At 50.5% G+C, this 16,067-nt stretch overlaps 1 protein-coding gene across 2 annotated transcripts; it reads right to left on the minus strand.

Moving 5' to 3' along the window:
- Nucleotides 1–109: 109 nt before the first annotated feature.
- On the minus strand, nt 110–12,671 carry ZMYND10 (zinc finger MYND-type containing 10). Of its 2 annotated transcripts, XM_040408557.1 has the most exons (12): nt 12,488–12,671; nt 11,328–11,436; nt 11,117–11,233; nt 10,980–11,033; nt 9,242–9,394; nt 4,038–4,126; nt 3,857–3,957; nt 3,608–3,780; nt 3,402–3,527; nt 2,728–2,849; nt 2,507–2,632; nt 110–365 (listed from the first exon to the last, which is right to left on the minus strand). In XM_040408557.1, the coding sequence occupies exons 1-12, from the start codon at nt 12,580–12,582 to the stop codon at nt 266–268; spliced, it is 1,365 nt and encodes a 454-aa protein (XP_040264491.1). In that variant the 5' UTR covers nt 12,583–12,671; the 3' UTR covers nt 110–265. The 2 variants fall into 2 exon arrangements, with proteins under 2 accessions (XP_040264491.1, XP_040264492.1); XM_040408558.1 differs by lacking the exon at nt 9,242–9,394.
- Nucleotides 12,672–16,067: the final 3,396 nt, after the last annotated feature.

Consider the following 16,067-nt stretch of genomic DNA (forward strand, 5'->3'; position numbering starts at 1 on the left):
AGGGATCCAGAGCCATATTGCGCCATGTCTCGCCGCACATGGTCTGATACACGACAGCAGATTCACATCTCAACAACCGCAACGATAAACTGAGCACAAAACTCAACAATTGTACAAAAAAAGCTTTTAATGTTGCGGACAGTGCCGCGGTCTGGTGAGGATGCAGTCGTACAATGCACAGGAAAAAGCCGCCTGTAAGCGTAAGCGTCCGAGAAGTTATGAGGTTTTGTCAGCAAAGGGGGCGGCGAGTCTAACACGTACGGTATCACACATGAGGTTTTATCTCTTCCTTTATCTTCTTCACAGCCGCACTCACAAGATCACAGGCTTTCTTATGCTTCTGCCAGTGACTGACCTGACACTGCCTGCGGCCGAGGAGACAGAACGTCCAGTCAAAACAAGCAAGAGCCACATACCTTACAGTACTTACCTGTATTATACTCCAGAGCTGCACTCACTATTCTGCTGGTGCAGTCACTGTGTACATACATTACTTATCCTGTACTGATCCTGAGTTACATCCTGTATTATACTCCAGAGCTGCACTCACTATTCTGCTGGTGCAGTCACTGTGTACATACATTACTTATCCTGTACTGATCCTGAGTTACATCCTGTATTAGACTCCAGAGCTGCACTCACTATTCTGCTGGTGCAGTCACTGTGTACATACATTACTTATCCTGTACTGATCCTGAGTTACATCCTGTATTAGACTCCAGAGCTGCACTCACTATTCTGCTGGTGCAGTCACTGTGTACATACATTACTTATCCTGTACTGATCCTGAGTTACATCCTGTATTATACTCCAGAGCTGCACTCACTATTCTGCTGGTGCAGTCACTGTGTACATACATTACTTATCCTGTACTGATCCTGAGTTACATCCTGTATTATACTCCAGAGCTGCACTCACTATTCTGCTGGTGCAGTCACTGTGTACATACATTACTTATCCTGTACTGATCCTGAATTACATCCTGTATTATACTCCAGAGCTGCACTCACTATTCTGCTGGTGCAGTCACTGTGTACATACATTACTTATCCTGTACTGATCCTGAGTTACATCCTGTATTATACTCCAGAGCTGCACTCACTATTCTGCTGGTGCAGTCACTGTGTACATACATTACTTATCCTGTACTGATCCTGAGTTACATCCTGTATTATACCCCAGAGCTGCACTCACTATTCTGCTGGTGCAGTCACTGTGTACATACATAACATCACTTATCCTGTACTGATCCTGAGTTACATCCTGTATTATACTCAGGAGCTGCACTCACTATTCTGCTGGTGCAGTCACTGTGTACATACATTACTTATCCTGTACTGATCCTGAGTTACATCCTGTATTATACTCCAGAGCTGCACTCACTATTCTGCTGGTGCAGTCACTGTGTACATACATTACTTATCCTGTACTGATCCTGAGTTACATCTTGTATTATACCCCAGAGCTGCACTCACTATTCTGCTGGTGCAGTCACTGTGTACATACATTACTTATCCTGTACTGATCCTCAGTTACATCCTGTATTATACCCCAGAGCTGCACTCCCTATTCTGCTGGTGCAATCACTGTGTACATACATTACTGATCCTGTACTGATCCTGAGTTACATCCTGTATTATACTCCAGAGCTGCACTCACTATTCTGCTGGTGCAGTCACTGTGTACATACATTACTTATCCTGTACTGATCCTGAGTTACATCCTGTATTAGACTCCAGAGCTGCACTCACTATTCTGCTGGTGCAGTCACTGTGTACATACATTACTTATCCTGTACTGATCCTGAGTTACATCCTGTATTAGACTCCAGAGCTGCACTCACTATTCTGCTGGTGCAGTCACTGTGTACATACATTACTTATCCTGTACTGATCCTGAGTTACATCCTGTATTATACTCCAGAGCTGCACTCACTATTCTGCTGGTGCAGTCACTGTGTACATACATTACTTATCCTGTACTGATCCTGAGTTACATCCTGTATTATACCCCAGAGCTGCACTCACTATTCTGCTGGTGCAGTCACTGTGTACATACATTACTTATCCTGTACTGATCCTGAGTTACATCCTGTATTATACTCAGGAGCTACACTCACTATTCTGCTGGTGCAGTCACTGTGTACATACATTACTTATCCTGTACTGATCCTGAGTTACATCCTGTATTATACTCCAGAGCTGCACTCACTATTCTGCTGGTGCAGTCACTGTGTACATACATTACTTATCCTGTACTGATCCTGAGTTACATCCTGTATTATACTCCAGAGCTGCACTCACTATTCTGCTGGTGCAGTCACTGTGTACATACATTACTTATCCTGTACTGATCCTGAGTTACATCCTGTATTATACTCCAGAGCTGCACTCACTATTCTGCTGGTGCAGTCACTGTGTACATACATTACTTATCCTGTACTGATCCTGAGTTACATCCTGTATTATACTCCAGAGCTCCACTCACTATTCTGCTGATGTCTCACCTGTTGCAGTACCATCCGCTCTGGCAGCGGGAGCAGCGTTTGGCGGCCTCTGCTCCACATGATCCACATTTGGGTTTATCTGGCACCAGGGCTTCCATTACTTCCATGTTATAGGTCTGCGCCCACCTGTGGGTAACGATAGATTTGGGGTCACTGCCCGTTCCTGTGCGGGGGGGGGGGGGGCACATACTTATTCTGTGCCCTCTCGGGGTGGCACCGACCTCTGGGCCTGGAGACGCAGCTCGCTGTCACTCGGGGAGAACGCCTGCTTCACCTGGTGCTTCGCTATTGCTTTCCATTTCCCAGAATTCTCTCTGACAACGGAGTCCCAGACTTCTGGAACCTGACAAAGGTGAAGACACAGTGAGGGGGGCATGCTGTGTGGGGGAGGGGCAGGGCCACGAGTTTAGAGGGACACAAATCTGCAGGCTGCACCGAGGGGCCCCGATGTCATGGGCCGCTCTGCCCCGCCACTACCTGCAGCAAACGGTTCTGCAACTTTCTCATACACGTTGTGTTTCATTTCCTCATTATTTTCAAGATCTCTGCTTGCTGTTGGTGAACGGAACTGTCGTTTATGTTCACCAGGGGCCTAGGACCTGCTCACAGCTGACAGTTTTGCTATAATTGTACAATCCCCTTGAGAATGTGGCGGCAGCAGAAATCTTCCATGTGCCGAGCCGTGTGAGCTGGATCAGGTCAGGCTACCTGTCAGCTTCTGCATATAACATTCTCATTCATTGACAGCAAGCCAAGATCTTGAAAACAGTAAGGATTTGAAAGTCCACGAGAAAGCTGCAGACCTGTTCATGAATGCTTGGTTTGGGTTTACGTCGTAGTGGACAGGTCCTTAAAGGGGCAGCTCCCATTTGTGCCGAGCCCCCCGCTGTCACACCTGCTCTATGATGAGCTCCTTCTTGGGGGGCGCTGCTTCGCTCACGGACAGGTGACTGAGAAATCGCTGCAGGTCCACCAGGTTTGGCAGCTGATCAATGAGGAGGTCGGTGAGATATGAGCGGAGCTGAAGGACAGGAGAGAAAGATCAGTGACGTAATTGGCGCGGTGCGATCCACACAGGCAGCGGTCAGCAGGGGGCGTCACCTTCAGCAGCTGTCCTCTGATGAAGCCGTCGATGTGGTACTTGCGCTGGCACTCCGCCCGCAGCAGCAGGTTGTACAGGGATATCCATACCTGGCCGTCCAGCTTGGTCATCTTCGGCTGGTCCTCGGCAGGGACTGACAACCAGCGGCCGCTCTCGTACTTCTGCATCTGACCTGCCCGGAGGAGACACTGGGTGACCTGTCGGGACCGGTGAGAGCCACGTATGGACACGAGGTCCCGTGGCGTTACCTTTCATCCGCCGGCTCCAGGGGCGGCTGTGCAGCAGTTCCACCAGTACACAGGGCAGGTTGTGGGTGTTGAGCAGTCGTGTGGTCACACTCGGCGGGAGGCTGTAGAAACAGAAGGGGCGTTAGTCTCAGGGCGATAACCTGCATCCTCAGCTCATGGACAGAACCCCGCAGCTCCTCACCTGTCCGTGTGGTCCGTGACATACCGCAGGACGGACAGACACTTCAGCGCAATGTCAAAGTCCAAGGCCTCGGCCTGCAGCTTCAGTTCCTGGGGCAGAGGGAGGGCAGGATCATCACTGGTGCACAACATGGCAGGTTTATTACACGGTGCATAGGTCTAATCCCGAGTCTGTATACAGGTCAGACGGAGCCACAAGACGGCGGCGGCGATTATGTGGAGTCTGATCCTGCAGAGCATCATTACTGTCACCTCACAGAGTGACATCATGCTTATACTCCACTCACAACCAGAGCTGCAATCACAAAACTGCTGATTTCCTAAAAGCTCTCCCTTTCACTGCTGCCCCTTCTGGTTGAGTGTCTGTGCAGAGCATAGTGTGCTGTCCTAGTGGGAGATGCTAGGCATGAGGGGGACGGAGACAGAATCGTCTCTGCAGAGTGGAGCTGAGGGGGACGGAGACATAATCGTCTCTGCAGAGTGGAGCTGAGGGGGACGGAGACATAATCGTCTCTGCAGAGTGGAGCTGAGGGGGACGGAGACAGAATCGTCTCTGCAGAGTGGAGCTGAGGGGGACGGAGACATAATCGTCTCTGCAGAGTGAAGCTGAGGGGGACGGAGACATAATCGTCTCTGCAGAGTGAAGCTGAGGGGGACGGAGACATAATCGTCTCTGCAGAGTGGAGCTGAGAGGGACAGAGACATAATCGTGTCTGCAGAGTGAAGCTGAGGGGGACGGAGACATAATCGTCTCTGCAGAGTGAAGCTGAGGGGGACGGAGACATAATCGTCTCTGCAGAGTGAAGCTGAGGGGGACGGAGACATAATCGTCTCTGCAGAGTGGAGCTGAGAGGGACAGAGACATAATCGTATAGAAAAGAAGATGGCTTCGGCAGCATTCCGCAATATCAAAACGATCCTTTATTCGTACCTCCAGACACAATTGGCAACGTTTCGACTGTACACCAGTCTTTGTCAAGCCTAATGACATACATTCTGGTAGGCATATATATACCCCCCACATAAAAGACACACCCCGTTACATCATCAGTACAAATCACTGCACAATAGTATACACATGTTGATATTACAACTCACAGTTAATGATATGTCCACCCCGCTCGTGAGACCACGATGGAATTGAGGGAAAGAATTAACAAACACAAAAGCACAATTAGAACAGGTGCACTTGACAAACCGGTTGCAAAACACTTCATTGACTGTAAACATTCCATTAATCAATTGAGATTTCGAGTTATTGACAGTGTAGGATACTTGAGAAGGGGTGGGGACAGGAAGGGAATCCTGAGGAAGAAGGAACTTAAATGGATCCATACCCTCAGGTCCCTCCAACCTTTTGGCCTGAATTTAGAGTTTAATGTCGCATCCATCGATTGATGATTGTCACTGTTTTGTCCTCTCAGTATAGGGACATCATGTTTTTAAATATATATGTGGCACATCCCTGGTGCAACAGTCTTTAGTCTATATGTCAAAGGACCATGTTGATGGTCCATATGTGATGTATATATGGGATACACCATCCAGATGATGGTTATGTGTGGTTATTGTGCACCACACTTATGAGGTTATGTATTTTTCCATTAGCTGTTATGTGCGTGTATATGTGGGGTCATGATTAATTTCCCTCTATAGTCATGTGATTATCGTTGTGAGCGGAGGTTCTGTAATATATAGACCCGGCCACTTCAGATACAGATCACACATGTAATAAGTAGTGGTGACCGTGGCGTCATCGTTGCCATGGCGCCGATGTTCGCGCCGGGTCTTCATTGGCTGCGTACCCTACGTGACTAACGCTATTGACGCACTGATGTGCGCACTTGAGTGTGGGTCATGGGGTGGACGCACAAGCTGTGACGTCAGTGAGTGCGTCCTGCAGCACATTGGCTGGAGACACGTGCGCCGCCGGGAGTCATGGCAACGTATGACACTTCCGATATGCAAATACATTGAGATGCGGCTGCGCATTACAGATATTGGAACGCCGAGGTGAACAACACGAGCGGGGTGGACATATCATTAACTGTGAGTTGTAATATCAACATGTGTATACTATTGTGCAGTGATTTGTACTGATGATGTAACGGGGTGTGTCTTTTATGTGGGGGGTATATATATGCCTACCAGAATGTATGTCATTAGGCTTGACAAAGACTGGTGTACAGTCGAAACGTTGCCAATTGTGTCTGGAGGTACGAATAAAGGATCGTTTTGATATTGCGGAATGCTGCCGAAGCCATCTTCTTTTCTATATGTGTATTTCATGGCCTGATGGATCAAGGGCCTACGGCTAGGCTGTTGCATTGATATAGACGCATTATCTGGATACCGTATAGTGCTGCCTCTACACTACTTCTTGCAGAGACATAATCGTGTCTGCAGAGTGAAGCTGAGGGGGACGGAGACATAATCGTCTCTGCAGAGTGAAGCTGAGGGGGACGGAGACATAATCGTCTCTGCAGAGTGAAGCTGAGGAGGACGGTGACATAATCGTCTCTGCAGAGTGAAGCTGAGGGGGACGGAGACATAATCGTCTCTGCAGAGTGGAGCTGAGGGGGACGGAGACATAATCGTGTCTGCAGAGTGAAGCTGAGGGGGACGGAGACATAATCGTCTCTGCAGAGTGAAGCTGAGGGGGACGGAGACATAATCGTCTCTGCAGAGTGGAGCTGAGGAGGACGGTGACATAATCGTCTCTGCACAGTGGAGCTGAGGGGGACAAAGACATAATCGTCTTTGCAGAGTGGAGCTGAAAAGGACGGTGTCATAATCGTCTCTGCAGAGTGAAGCTGAGAGGGACAGAGACATAATCGTCTCTGCAGAGTGAAGCTGAGGGGGACGGAGACATAATCGTCTCTGCAGAGTGAAGCTGAGGGGGACGGAGACATAATCGTCTCTGCAGAGTGAAGCTGAGGAGGACGGTGACATAATCGTCTCTGCAGAGTGAAGCTGAGGGGGACGGAGACATAATCGTCTCTGCAGAGTGGAGCTGAGGGGGACGGTGACATAATCGTCTCTGCACAGTGGAGCTGAGGGGGACAAAGACATAATCGTCTTTGCAGAGTGGAGCTGAAGAGGACGGTGTCATAATCGTCTCTGCAGAGTGAAGCTGAGAGGGACAGAGACATAATCGTCTCTGCAGAGTGAAGCTGAGGGGGACGGAGACATAATCGTCTCTGCAGAGTGAAGCTGAGGGGGACGGAGACATAATCGTCTCTGCAGAGTGAAGCTGAGGAGGACGGTGACATAATCGTCTCTGCAGAGTGAAGCTGAGGGGGACGGAGACATAATCGTCTCTGCAGAGTGGAGCTGAGGGGGACGGAGACATAATCGTGTCTGCAGAGTGAAGCTGAGGGGGACGGAGACATAATCGTCTCTGCAGAGTGAAGCTGAGGGGGACGGAGACATAATCGTCTCTGCAGAGTGGAGCTGAGGAGGACGGTGACATAATCGTCTCTGCACAGTGGAGCTGAGGGGGACAAAGACATAATCGTCTTTGCAGAGTGGAGCTGAAGAGGACGGTGTCATAATCGTCTCTGCAGAGTGAAGCTGAGGGGGACGGAGACATAATCGTCTCTGCAGAGTGGAGCTGAGGGGGACGGAGACATAATAGTCTCTGCAGAGTGAAGCTGAGGGGGACGGAGACATAATCGTCTCTGTCTCTGCAGAGTGAAGCTGAGGAGACGGTGACAGAATCGTCTCTGCAGAGTGGAGCTGAGGGGGACAAAGACATAATCGTCTCTGAAGAGTGAAGCTGAGGGGGACGGAGACATAATCGTCTCTGCAGAGTGGAGCTGAGGGGGACGGAGACATAATAGTTTCTGCAGAGCGGAGCTGAGGGGGACGGAGACATAATCGTCTCTGTCTCTGCAGAGTGGAGCTGAGGAGACGGTGACAGAATCGTCTCTGGAGAGTGGAGCTGAGGGGGACAAAGACACAATCGTCTCTGCAGAGTGGAGCTGAGGAGGACGGTGACAGAATCGTCTCTGCAGAGTGAAGCTGAGGGGGACAGAGACAGAGTCGTCTCTGCAGAGTGGAGCTGAGGAGGACGGTGACAGAATCGTCTCTGCAGAGTGGAGCTGAGGGGGACGGAGACATAATAGTCTCTGCAGAGCGGAGCTGAGGGGGATGGAGACATAATCGTCTCTGTCTCTGCAGAGTGGAGCTGAGGAGACGGTGACAGAATCGTCTCTGCAGAGTGGAGCTGAGGGGGACAAAGACACAATCGTCTCTGCAGAGTGGAGCTGAGGAGGACGGTGACAGAATCGTCTCTGCAGAGTGAAGCTGAGGGGGACAGAGACAGAGTCGTCTCTGCAGAGTGGAGCTGAGGAGGACGGTGACAGAATCGTCTCTGCAGAGTAGAGCTGAGGGGGACGGAGACAGAATCGTCTCTGCAGAGTGGAGCGAAGGAGGACAGAGATAAGATTGTCTCTGCAGAGTGGAGCGGAGGAGGACGGTGACAGAATCGTCTCTGCAGAGTAGAGCTGAGGGGGACGGTGACAGAATAGTCTCTGCAGAGTGGAGCGGAGGAGGACAGAGACAGGATCGTCTCTGCAGAGTGGAGCGGAGGAGGACAGAGACAGGATCGTCTCTGCAGAGTGGAGTGGAGGAGGACAGAGACAGGATCATCTCGGACTTATCTGCTGCTTTCACATTGCTGTTGACATTTGCAGTTTGGGTGGAATTGAGTTTCCATTTCTCATCAATGTCACTGATTTCAGTCAGTGAATGGAAGCACTCATTGTTTACATCTGGTGCACAGAGCTCATAGGGTGGTGTCCACACTGACACATTGAGAGCATTTAACCCCATAGTGACCAAGCATTTTTTTCCGTAGTCCTATGAGAGTATTTTTTTTGCAGGACAAGTTGTAGTTTTTAATGGCGCCAATTTGTTGTACCGATTAACTTTGAGAAAACCAGCAATACCGCCACTGAGTGTTTCTGTTGTAAGTTTGCGGCATAGGCGATAACTTTGCGGTCTGGCTTAGTACGGTTACAGCGAGGCCGCAGTTCTTTTTCCGTTTTACTGCTCTTATACAGACATGACACGTGTGGGATCTGGCGCTCAGCCGCCAGGTTCTCCCCCTGAGGGGGCGGCTAGAGAATAGTCTGCAGTAAATGAGGGCTTTGTCTTGCTCCCCCTCCCCCCCTAAGATCGGCAGTGCACTGTGTACCGTACCTCCAGTGATGAGGTCTCGCTGGCAGCGCTCGGCAGCAGTCTGTCCTGACCCGATGTCACTCCTGGAGAAGAGCCCGACAGCAGCGACGTCAGCTTCCGATGACAGTAATCGATGAGATCCAGCGCCAGATCCTCCGCAGACTCACACACGTCCTGCACACAAGGGGTTACACTGAGGCCACACGGGACAAACATACTGCTGCTACAGGATCTCTGCTTACTCTCAGTGAATGGCAGCGCACTGATTCATTTTCACAAGCTGACTCACAGCTGATGAGCTCGTTACAGTGTACACATCAACAGCTCACCTATTTGTCCCCTATGGGGGAGGATGCGGCGTTTTATACTTAATACACTAATACCCCTATTGCCCTTCAGACTATAATCACACCTCTTAATCCTGCACCTTTCTACTACCTAAGACTATTACTAAAAGATAGGCTCAGCTTACCCAAATTCCTGCTATTCCTTCATAGCCAGGATTAATGCCTTGCTCCCCTCCTGGCTGCGCGCTGCCAGTTCGCGTATGGGGGCGATGTATGTTTCACTTGCTGATCCATATAATATTATTAGAGCCTCACTGAGTCGTACCTGTATTAAAACATATGAGCAACGCTGCCCCCCGACATGTTTCGCTGAGTTCCGGCGTCTTCAGGGGTTAGGGCAGTGTGTGCGCGCGCTCTTTTTCCGGCAATTTATAATCTCTGCTGACGTATAACCAAAGAGGCATACCACCTCTGCATCCAATGGAGATACATTACGTAAGGGATCATCTAATCTAATTGGTAGCGGTGGGGTACAGCCTCCCCTCCGCTGTCACATCTTACCTGCCCCCTCTTCCTCTATTAGTTAAAGTCCGTGCGCGTCATCCCCTCGGGCCGCGCATGCGCTAGAACTTTAACCTCCTGCGCTGCTGCCCGTGCTGTTGCGCATGTCAAGGGACTTAGTCTCCCTCACTCTGAGAATCATCTGGTGCACTGGATACATTGTATCACTTGTATCTATTATGTATAGTTTTATTACAAGCCACATGGATAGTGCGACCTCTAATAACCCCGTTGGCCAATCATTAGCAGATTGGGCTTCTTTACATCTATGATGTGTGAATTGTGTTGTTGTTTATTATTAGATTTCCTATTTTCTATTGACCCCGTTATAGATATGGAACGCCACTCTGCAATCACGTAGCAATGGCGATTCTGCCTCAGTGATGCTGTATTTATAGTTTTTAAATTACTTTATTTTTGGGGGTCAAGTTACAAAAAGGACGAATAGGTAAAACCTCCATTTAGGCCCGCCGGGGATGGGCCGGGGATGGGCCGGGGATGGGCCGGGGATGGGCCGGGGATGGGCCGGGGATGGGCCGGGGATGGGCTGTTCAGTCGGTAGATCCATTTTGTCTCCTCTATCTATGTCACCTCTTCGAGGACCCCCTCTCCCAGCAGAGACCCTGTCATCAGATGTGGTCGGCTGCTCGCACTGTAAACACTGGGCACCACGCGGGGATGGCGTGCTGCATTCGCCCGTGCTGGCGGCCTCCTGCGTTACCGTCACTATGACATGTGACAGGAAACGCACAACATTCATTATCCGTTACAATGCGCCGGCCGCCATTTCAAATAACTAAGTGATATTGATTTCCACTTCTGAAAAGTCGCTGATAACAAGATGGCGGTGGGATAGGCGCCAATGTGGCTAATCAGGCCCCTCCCACTGTCCAGCATAGCCCGAGGCTCACCTTGTGGTAGAATATGGTTTCCAGAAGATTAATGATGGACGCCTCGTGATGAACCTGCAGGAAGAGACATTGCTCAGTCTGTGGCCCCGCAGTCCTGTCCGACCGGCTGCCTGCCGCGGGGGGGGGGGCGCACTTACCACCATGTACAGGGGGAAGGTACTTCTGGGCTGGAAGTCCTGCAGCCGACAGATCACAGGGAAGACCTTCTGCTTCCAGATCTCTACGCTGATCAAGTCATGGATCAAGACGGGAACCTGCAGAGAGCGGGGACAGAAGAAGACAGACGGATGTGAGACAGACAGACACATAGGACATTACTTACACCGTCTATCATACGTGTTGTGTTACCTTTCTGTGTGTCACCAGTAAATCCTTGATCATTTCCTCCTGACCAGTGGAAGCGCTGAGGATAGCCTGCATGTTCAGCTTCTCTATGTACTCGTGCTGCCTGAGCCATCTGACAACAGGAGGCGAAATCTCATTACCAGAAAGACAGGTCTGCACCCCCTCTTCTTTAGAGTTACATCCTGTGTTATCCTCCAGAGCTGCACTCACTGTTCTGCTGGTGCAGTCACTGTGTACATACATTACTTATCCTGTACTGATCCTGAGTTACATCCTGTGTTATCCTCCAGAGCTGCACTCACTATTCTGCTGGTGCAGTCACTGTGTACATACATTACTTATCCTGTACTGATCCTGAGTTACATCCTGTATTATACTCCAGAGCTGCACTCTCTATTCTGCTGGTGCAGTCACTGTGTACATACATTACTTATCCTGTACTGATCCTGAGTTACATCCTGTATTATACTCCAGAGCTGCACTCACTGTTCTGCTGGTGCAGTCACTGTGTACATACATTACTTATCCTGTACTGATCCTGAGTTACATCCTGTATTATACTCCAGAGCTGCACTCACTATTCTGCTGGTGCAGTCACTGTGTACATACATTACTTATCCTGTACTGATCCTGAGTTACATCCTGTATTATACTCCAGAGCTGCACTCTCTATTCTGCTGGTGCAGTCACTGTGTACATACATTACTTATCCTGTACTGATCCTGAGTTACATCCTGTATTATACTCCAGAGCTGCACTCACTATTCTGCTGGTGCAGTCACTGTGTACATACATTACTTATCCTGTACTGATCCTGAGTTACATCCTGTATTATACCCCAGAGCTGCACTCACTATTCTGCTGGTGCAGTCACTGTGTACATACATTACTTATCCTGTACTGATCCTGAATTATACTCCAGAGCTGCACTCACTATTCTGCTGGTGCAGTCACTGTGTACATACATTACTTATCCTGTACTGATCCTGAGTTACATCCTGTTTTATCCTCCAGAGCTGCACTCACTATTCTGCTGGTGCAGTCACTGTGTACATACATTACTTATCCTGTATTACACTCCAGAGCTGCACTCACTATTCTGCTTGTGCAGTCACTGTGTCAGTCAGTGTGTGTAGCTGTAGGGCCTTTCCCCCATATCTTACCCTCCTGAGCCCGTGTCTCGCAGGGGGGAGGTCTGCAGACTCCGCACCATTCCCTCCGCTTCTCCGTACAGCAGCACCGGGCTGGACTCCATCATCTCACATGGAGCAATAACTGAAGTAAGCTGTTACTATAGAAACAGAATACACCGCTTCTGAGCACGCGCAGCATCCAGTCACCACGACAACGGCTACTTCCTGTCCGCAGCCGCAGTATGTTGCGCTTTGTTTGCTCTTTTACGCATGCGCGGAGGCGTTTTCTTGCGCCTGAACTTGTAACGTGAGCGGAAGTTGATGTTGTTCCATTCTCCTTTCTGTCCCCAGTGTTGTGTAACAGCCGGTAGTGTCCTCGGCGCCATCTTGGCACACCCTCTGCTTTGTTATGGTTCTTACAATAGAATGTGCTGTGGTTTATGGATGAATAAATTAGCTCTTTGCTTGAAACCAATGACAGATTCTTTTATTGCATTCTATTCAGTTTTGCAAATATTTTGTCATTAGCAGATCATGTGGGATGATTTCTGAAGAGCTGCTGTATCTAAGCCAATGATGTGTAATACTGTGTGCCTAGCTGTGTATCTAATCCTATGTGATACTCTCTGCTGAAGTGTGTATCTAAGTCTACGATGGGTGATACTTTCTGCTGAGTTGCTCAGATAAGTTGACTGGCACCAGGAGATGGATGGGATGAGGTGACCGGCACCAGGAGATGGATGGGATGAGGTGACCGGCACCGGGAGATGGATGGGATGAGGTGACCGGCACCGGGAGATGGATGGGATGAGGTGACCGGCACCAGGAGATGGATGGGATGAGGTGACCGGCATCGGGAGATGGATGGGATGAGGTGACCATAACAAGGAGATGGATGTGATGAGGTGACTGGCATCGGGAGATGGATGGGATGAGGTGACCGGCACTGGGAGATGGATGGGATGAGGTGACCGGCACCAGGAGATGGATGGGATGAGGTGACCGGCACCGGGAGATGGATGGGATGAGGTGACCGTCACCAGGAGATGGATGGGATGAGGTGACCGTCACCGGGAGATGGATAGGATGAGGTGACCGGCACCGGGAGATGGATGGAATGAGGTGACCAGTTTCCGGGAGATGGATCGGATGAGGTGACCAGTTTCCGGGAGATGCATCGGATGAGGTGACCGGCATCGGAAGTTGGATCGGATGAGGTGACCAGTTTCCGGGAGATGGATCGGATGAGGTGACCAGTTTCCGGGAGATGGATCGGATGAGGTGACCAGTTTCCGGGAGATGGATCGGATGAGGTGACCAGTTTCCGGGAGATGCATCGGATGAGGTGACCGGCATCGGAAGTTGGATCGGATGAGGTGACCAGTTTCCGGGAGATGGATCGGATGAGGTGACCAGTTTCCGGGAGATGGATCGGATGAGGTGACCAGTTTCCGGGCGATGCATCGGATGAGGTGACCGGCATCGGAAGTTGGATCGGATGAGGTGACCAGTTTCCGGGAGATGGATCGGAGGAGGTGAACGGCATCGGGAGTTGGATCAGATGAGGTGACCAGTTTCCGGGAGATGGATCGGATGAGGTGACCGGTTTCCGGGAGATGGATCGGATGAGGTAACCAGTTTCCGGGAGATGGATGGTATGAGGAGACCAGCATCGGGAGATGGATCGGAGGAGGTGACCGGCATCGGTAGTTGGATCGGATGAGGTGACCAGTTTCCGGGAGATGGATCGGATGAGGTGACCAGTTTCTGGGAGATGGATCGGATGAGGTGAACAGCATCGGGAGTTGGATCAGATGAGGTGACCAGTTTCCGGGAGATGGATTGGATGAGGTGACTGGCATCGGTAGATGGATCGGATGAGGTGACCAGCACCGGTAGATGGATCGGATGAGGTGGCCGGCATCGGGAGATGGATCGGATGAGGTGACCAGTTTCCGGGAGATTGATCGGATGAGGAGACCGGAATCGTGAGATGGATCGGATGAGGTGACCGGCATCGGGAGTTGGATCAGATGAGGTGGCCGGCATCGGGAGATTGATCGGATGAGGTGACAGGCACCAGGAGATGGATCGGATGAGGTGACCGGTTACCTGGAGATGGATTTGAAGAGGTCACCAGTTTCCGGGAGATGGATCGGATGAAGTGACCGGTTACCCGGAGATGGATTGGATGAGGTGACTAGTTTCCGGGAGATGAATCGGATGAAGTGACCAGTTTCTGGGAGATGGATCGGATGAGGTGACCGGCACCGGGAGATGGATCGGATGAGGTGACTGGCATCGTGAGATGGATCGGATGAGGTGACCAGTTTCCGGGAGATGGATCGGATGAGGTTACCGGCACTGGGAGATGGATTGGATGAGGTGACCGGCACCAGGAGATGGATCGGATGAGGTGACCGGCACGGGGGATGGATCGGATGAGGTGACTGGCACAGGGGATAGATCGGATGAGGTGACCAGTTTCCGGGAGATGGATTGGATGAGGTGACTGGCATCGGGAGATGGATTGGATGAGGTAACTGGCATCGGGAGATGGATTGGATGAGGTGACCAGTTTCCGGGAGATGGATAGGATGAGGTGACCAGTTTCTGGGAGATGGATTGGATGAGGTGACCAGTTTCCGGGAGATGGATTGGATGAGGTGACCGGCACTGGGAGATGGATTGGATGAGGTGACCAGTTTCCGGGAGATGGATAGGATGAGGTGACCAGTTTCTGGGAGATGGATTGGATGAGGTGACCAGTTTCCGGGAGATGGATAGGATGAGGTGACCGGCACTGGGAGATGGATTGGATGAGGTGACCGGCACTGGGAGATGGATTGGATGAGATGGTGACCGGCACCAGTTTCCGGGAGATGGATAGGATGAGGTGACCAGTTTCTGGGAGATGGATTGGATGAGGTGACCAGTTTCCGGGAGATGGATAGGATGAGGTGACCGGCACTGGGAGATGGATTGGATGAGGTGACCGGCACTGGGAGATGGATTGGATGAGGTGACCAGTTTCCGGGAGATGGATAGGATGAGGTGACCAGTTTCTGGGAGATGGATTGGATGAGGTGACCAGTTTCCGGGAGATGGATAGGATGAGGTGACCGGCACTGGGAGATGGATTGGATGAGGTGACCGGCACTGGGAGATGGATTGGATGAGGTGACCAGTTTCCCGGGAGATGGGTCGGATGCGGATAGTTCTTTCCACTCCTGATATTGGACGTTCTGGCTGGTTATTGCCCCTCATACATGGTCCCGTAGAGTATTGTCGTGTGAAAACCCTGGCGGTCCATTATATGATAGATTTACCAGGGAATGCGCCGTCGTACATGGGGCCTAGTACTATCTATCGGTGGTGTAGCGCATGGTCCATTTCATAGGTTTATCTCTGGCGATGACGACGCATTCTGCCATTATATCATCTGGTTATTTTGCTATTAAAGAGGACCTCTCATCAGGCTAGCTGTAGTCTAATTATTATCCTACCTTATAGGGCGGCCCCCGCTGATGCCATGGCACTTTTATTTCCTACAGAACCCCCCGTTTGTCAGCTGTTGGACTTGTATATTTCGGCGCCTTATATTATAATG

The sequence above is a fragment of the Bufo bufo genome, chromosome 9 (assembly GCF_905171765.1).
Source record: "Bufo bufo chromosome 9, aBufBuf1.1, whole genome shotgun sequence".
Classification (NCBI taxonomy): Eukaryota; Metazoa; Chordata; class Amphibia; order Anura; family Bufonidae; genus Bufo; species Bufo bufo.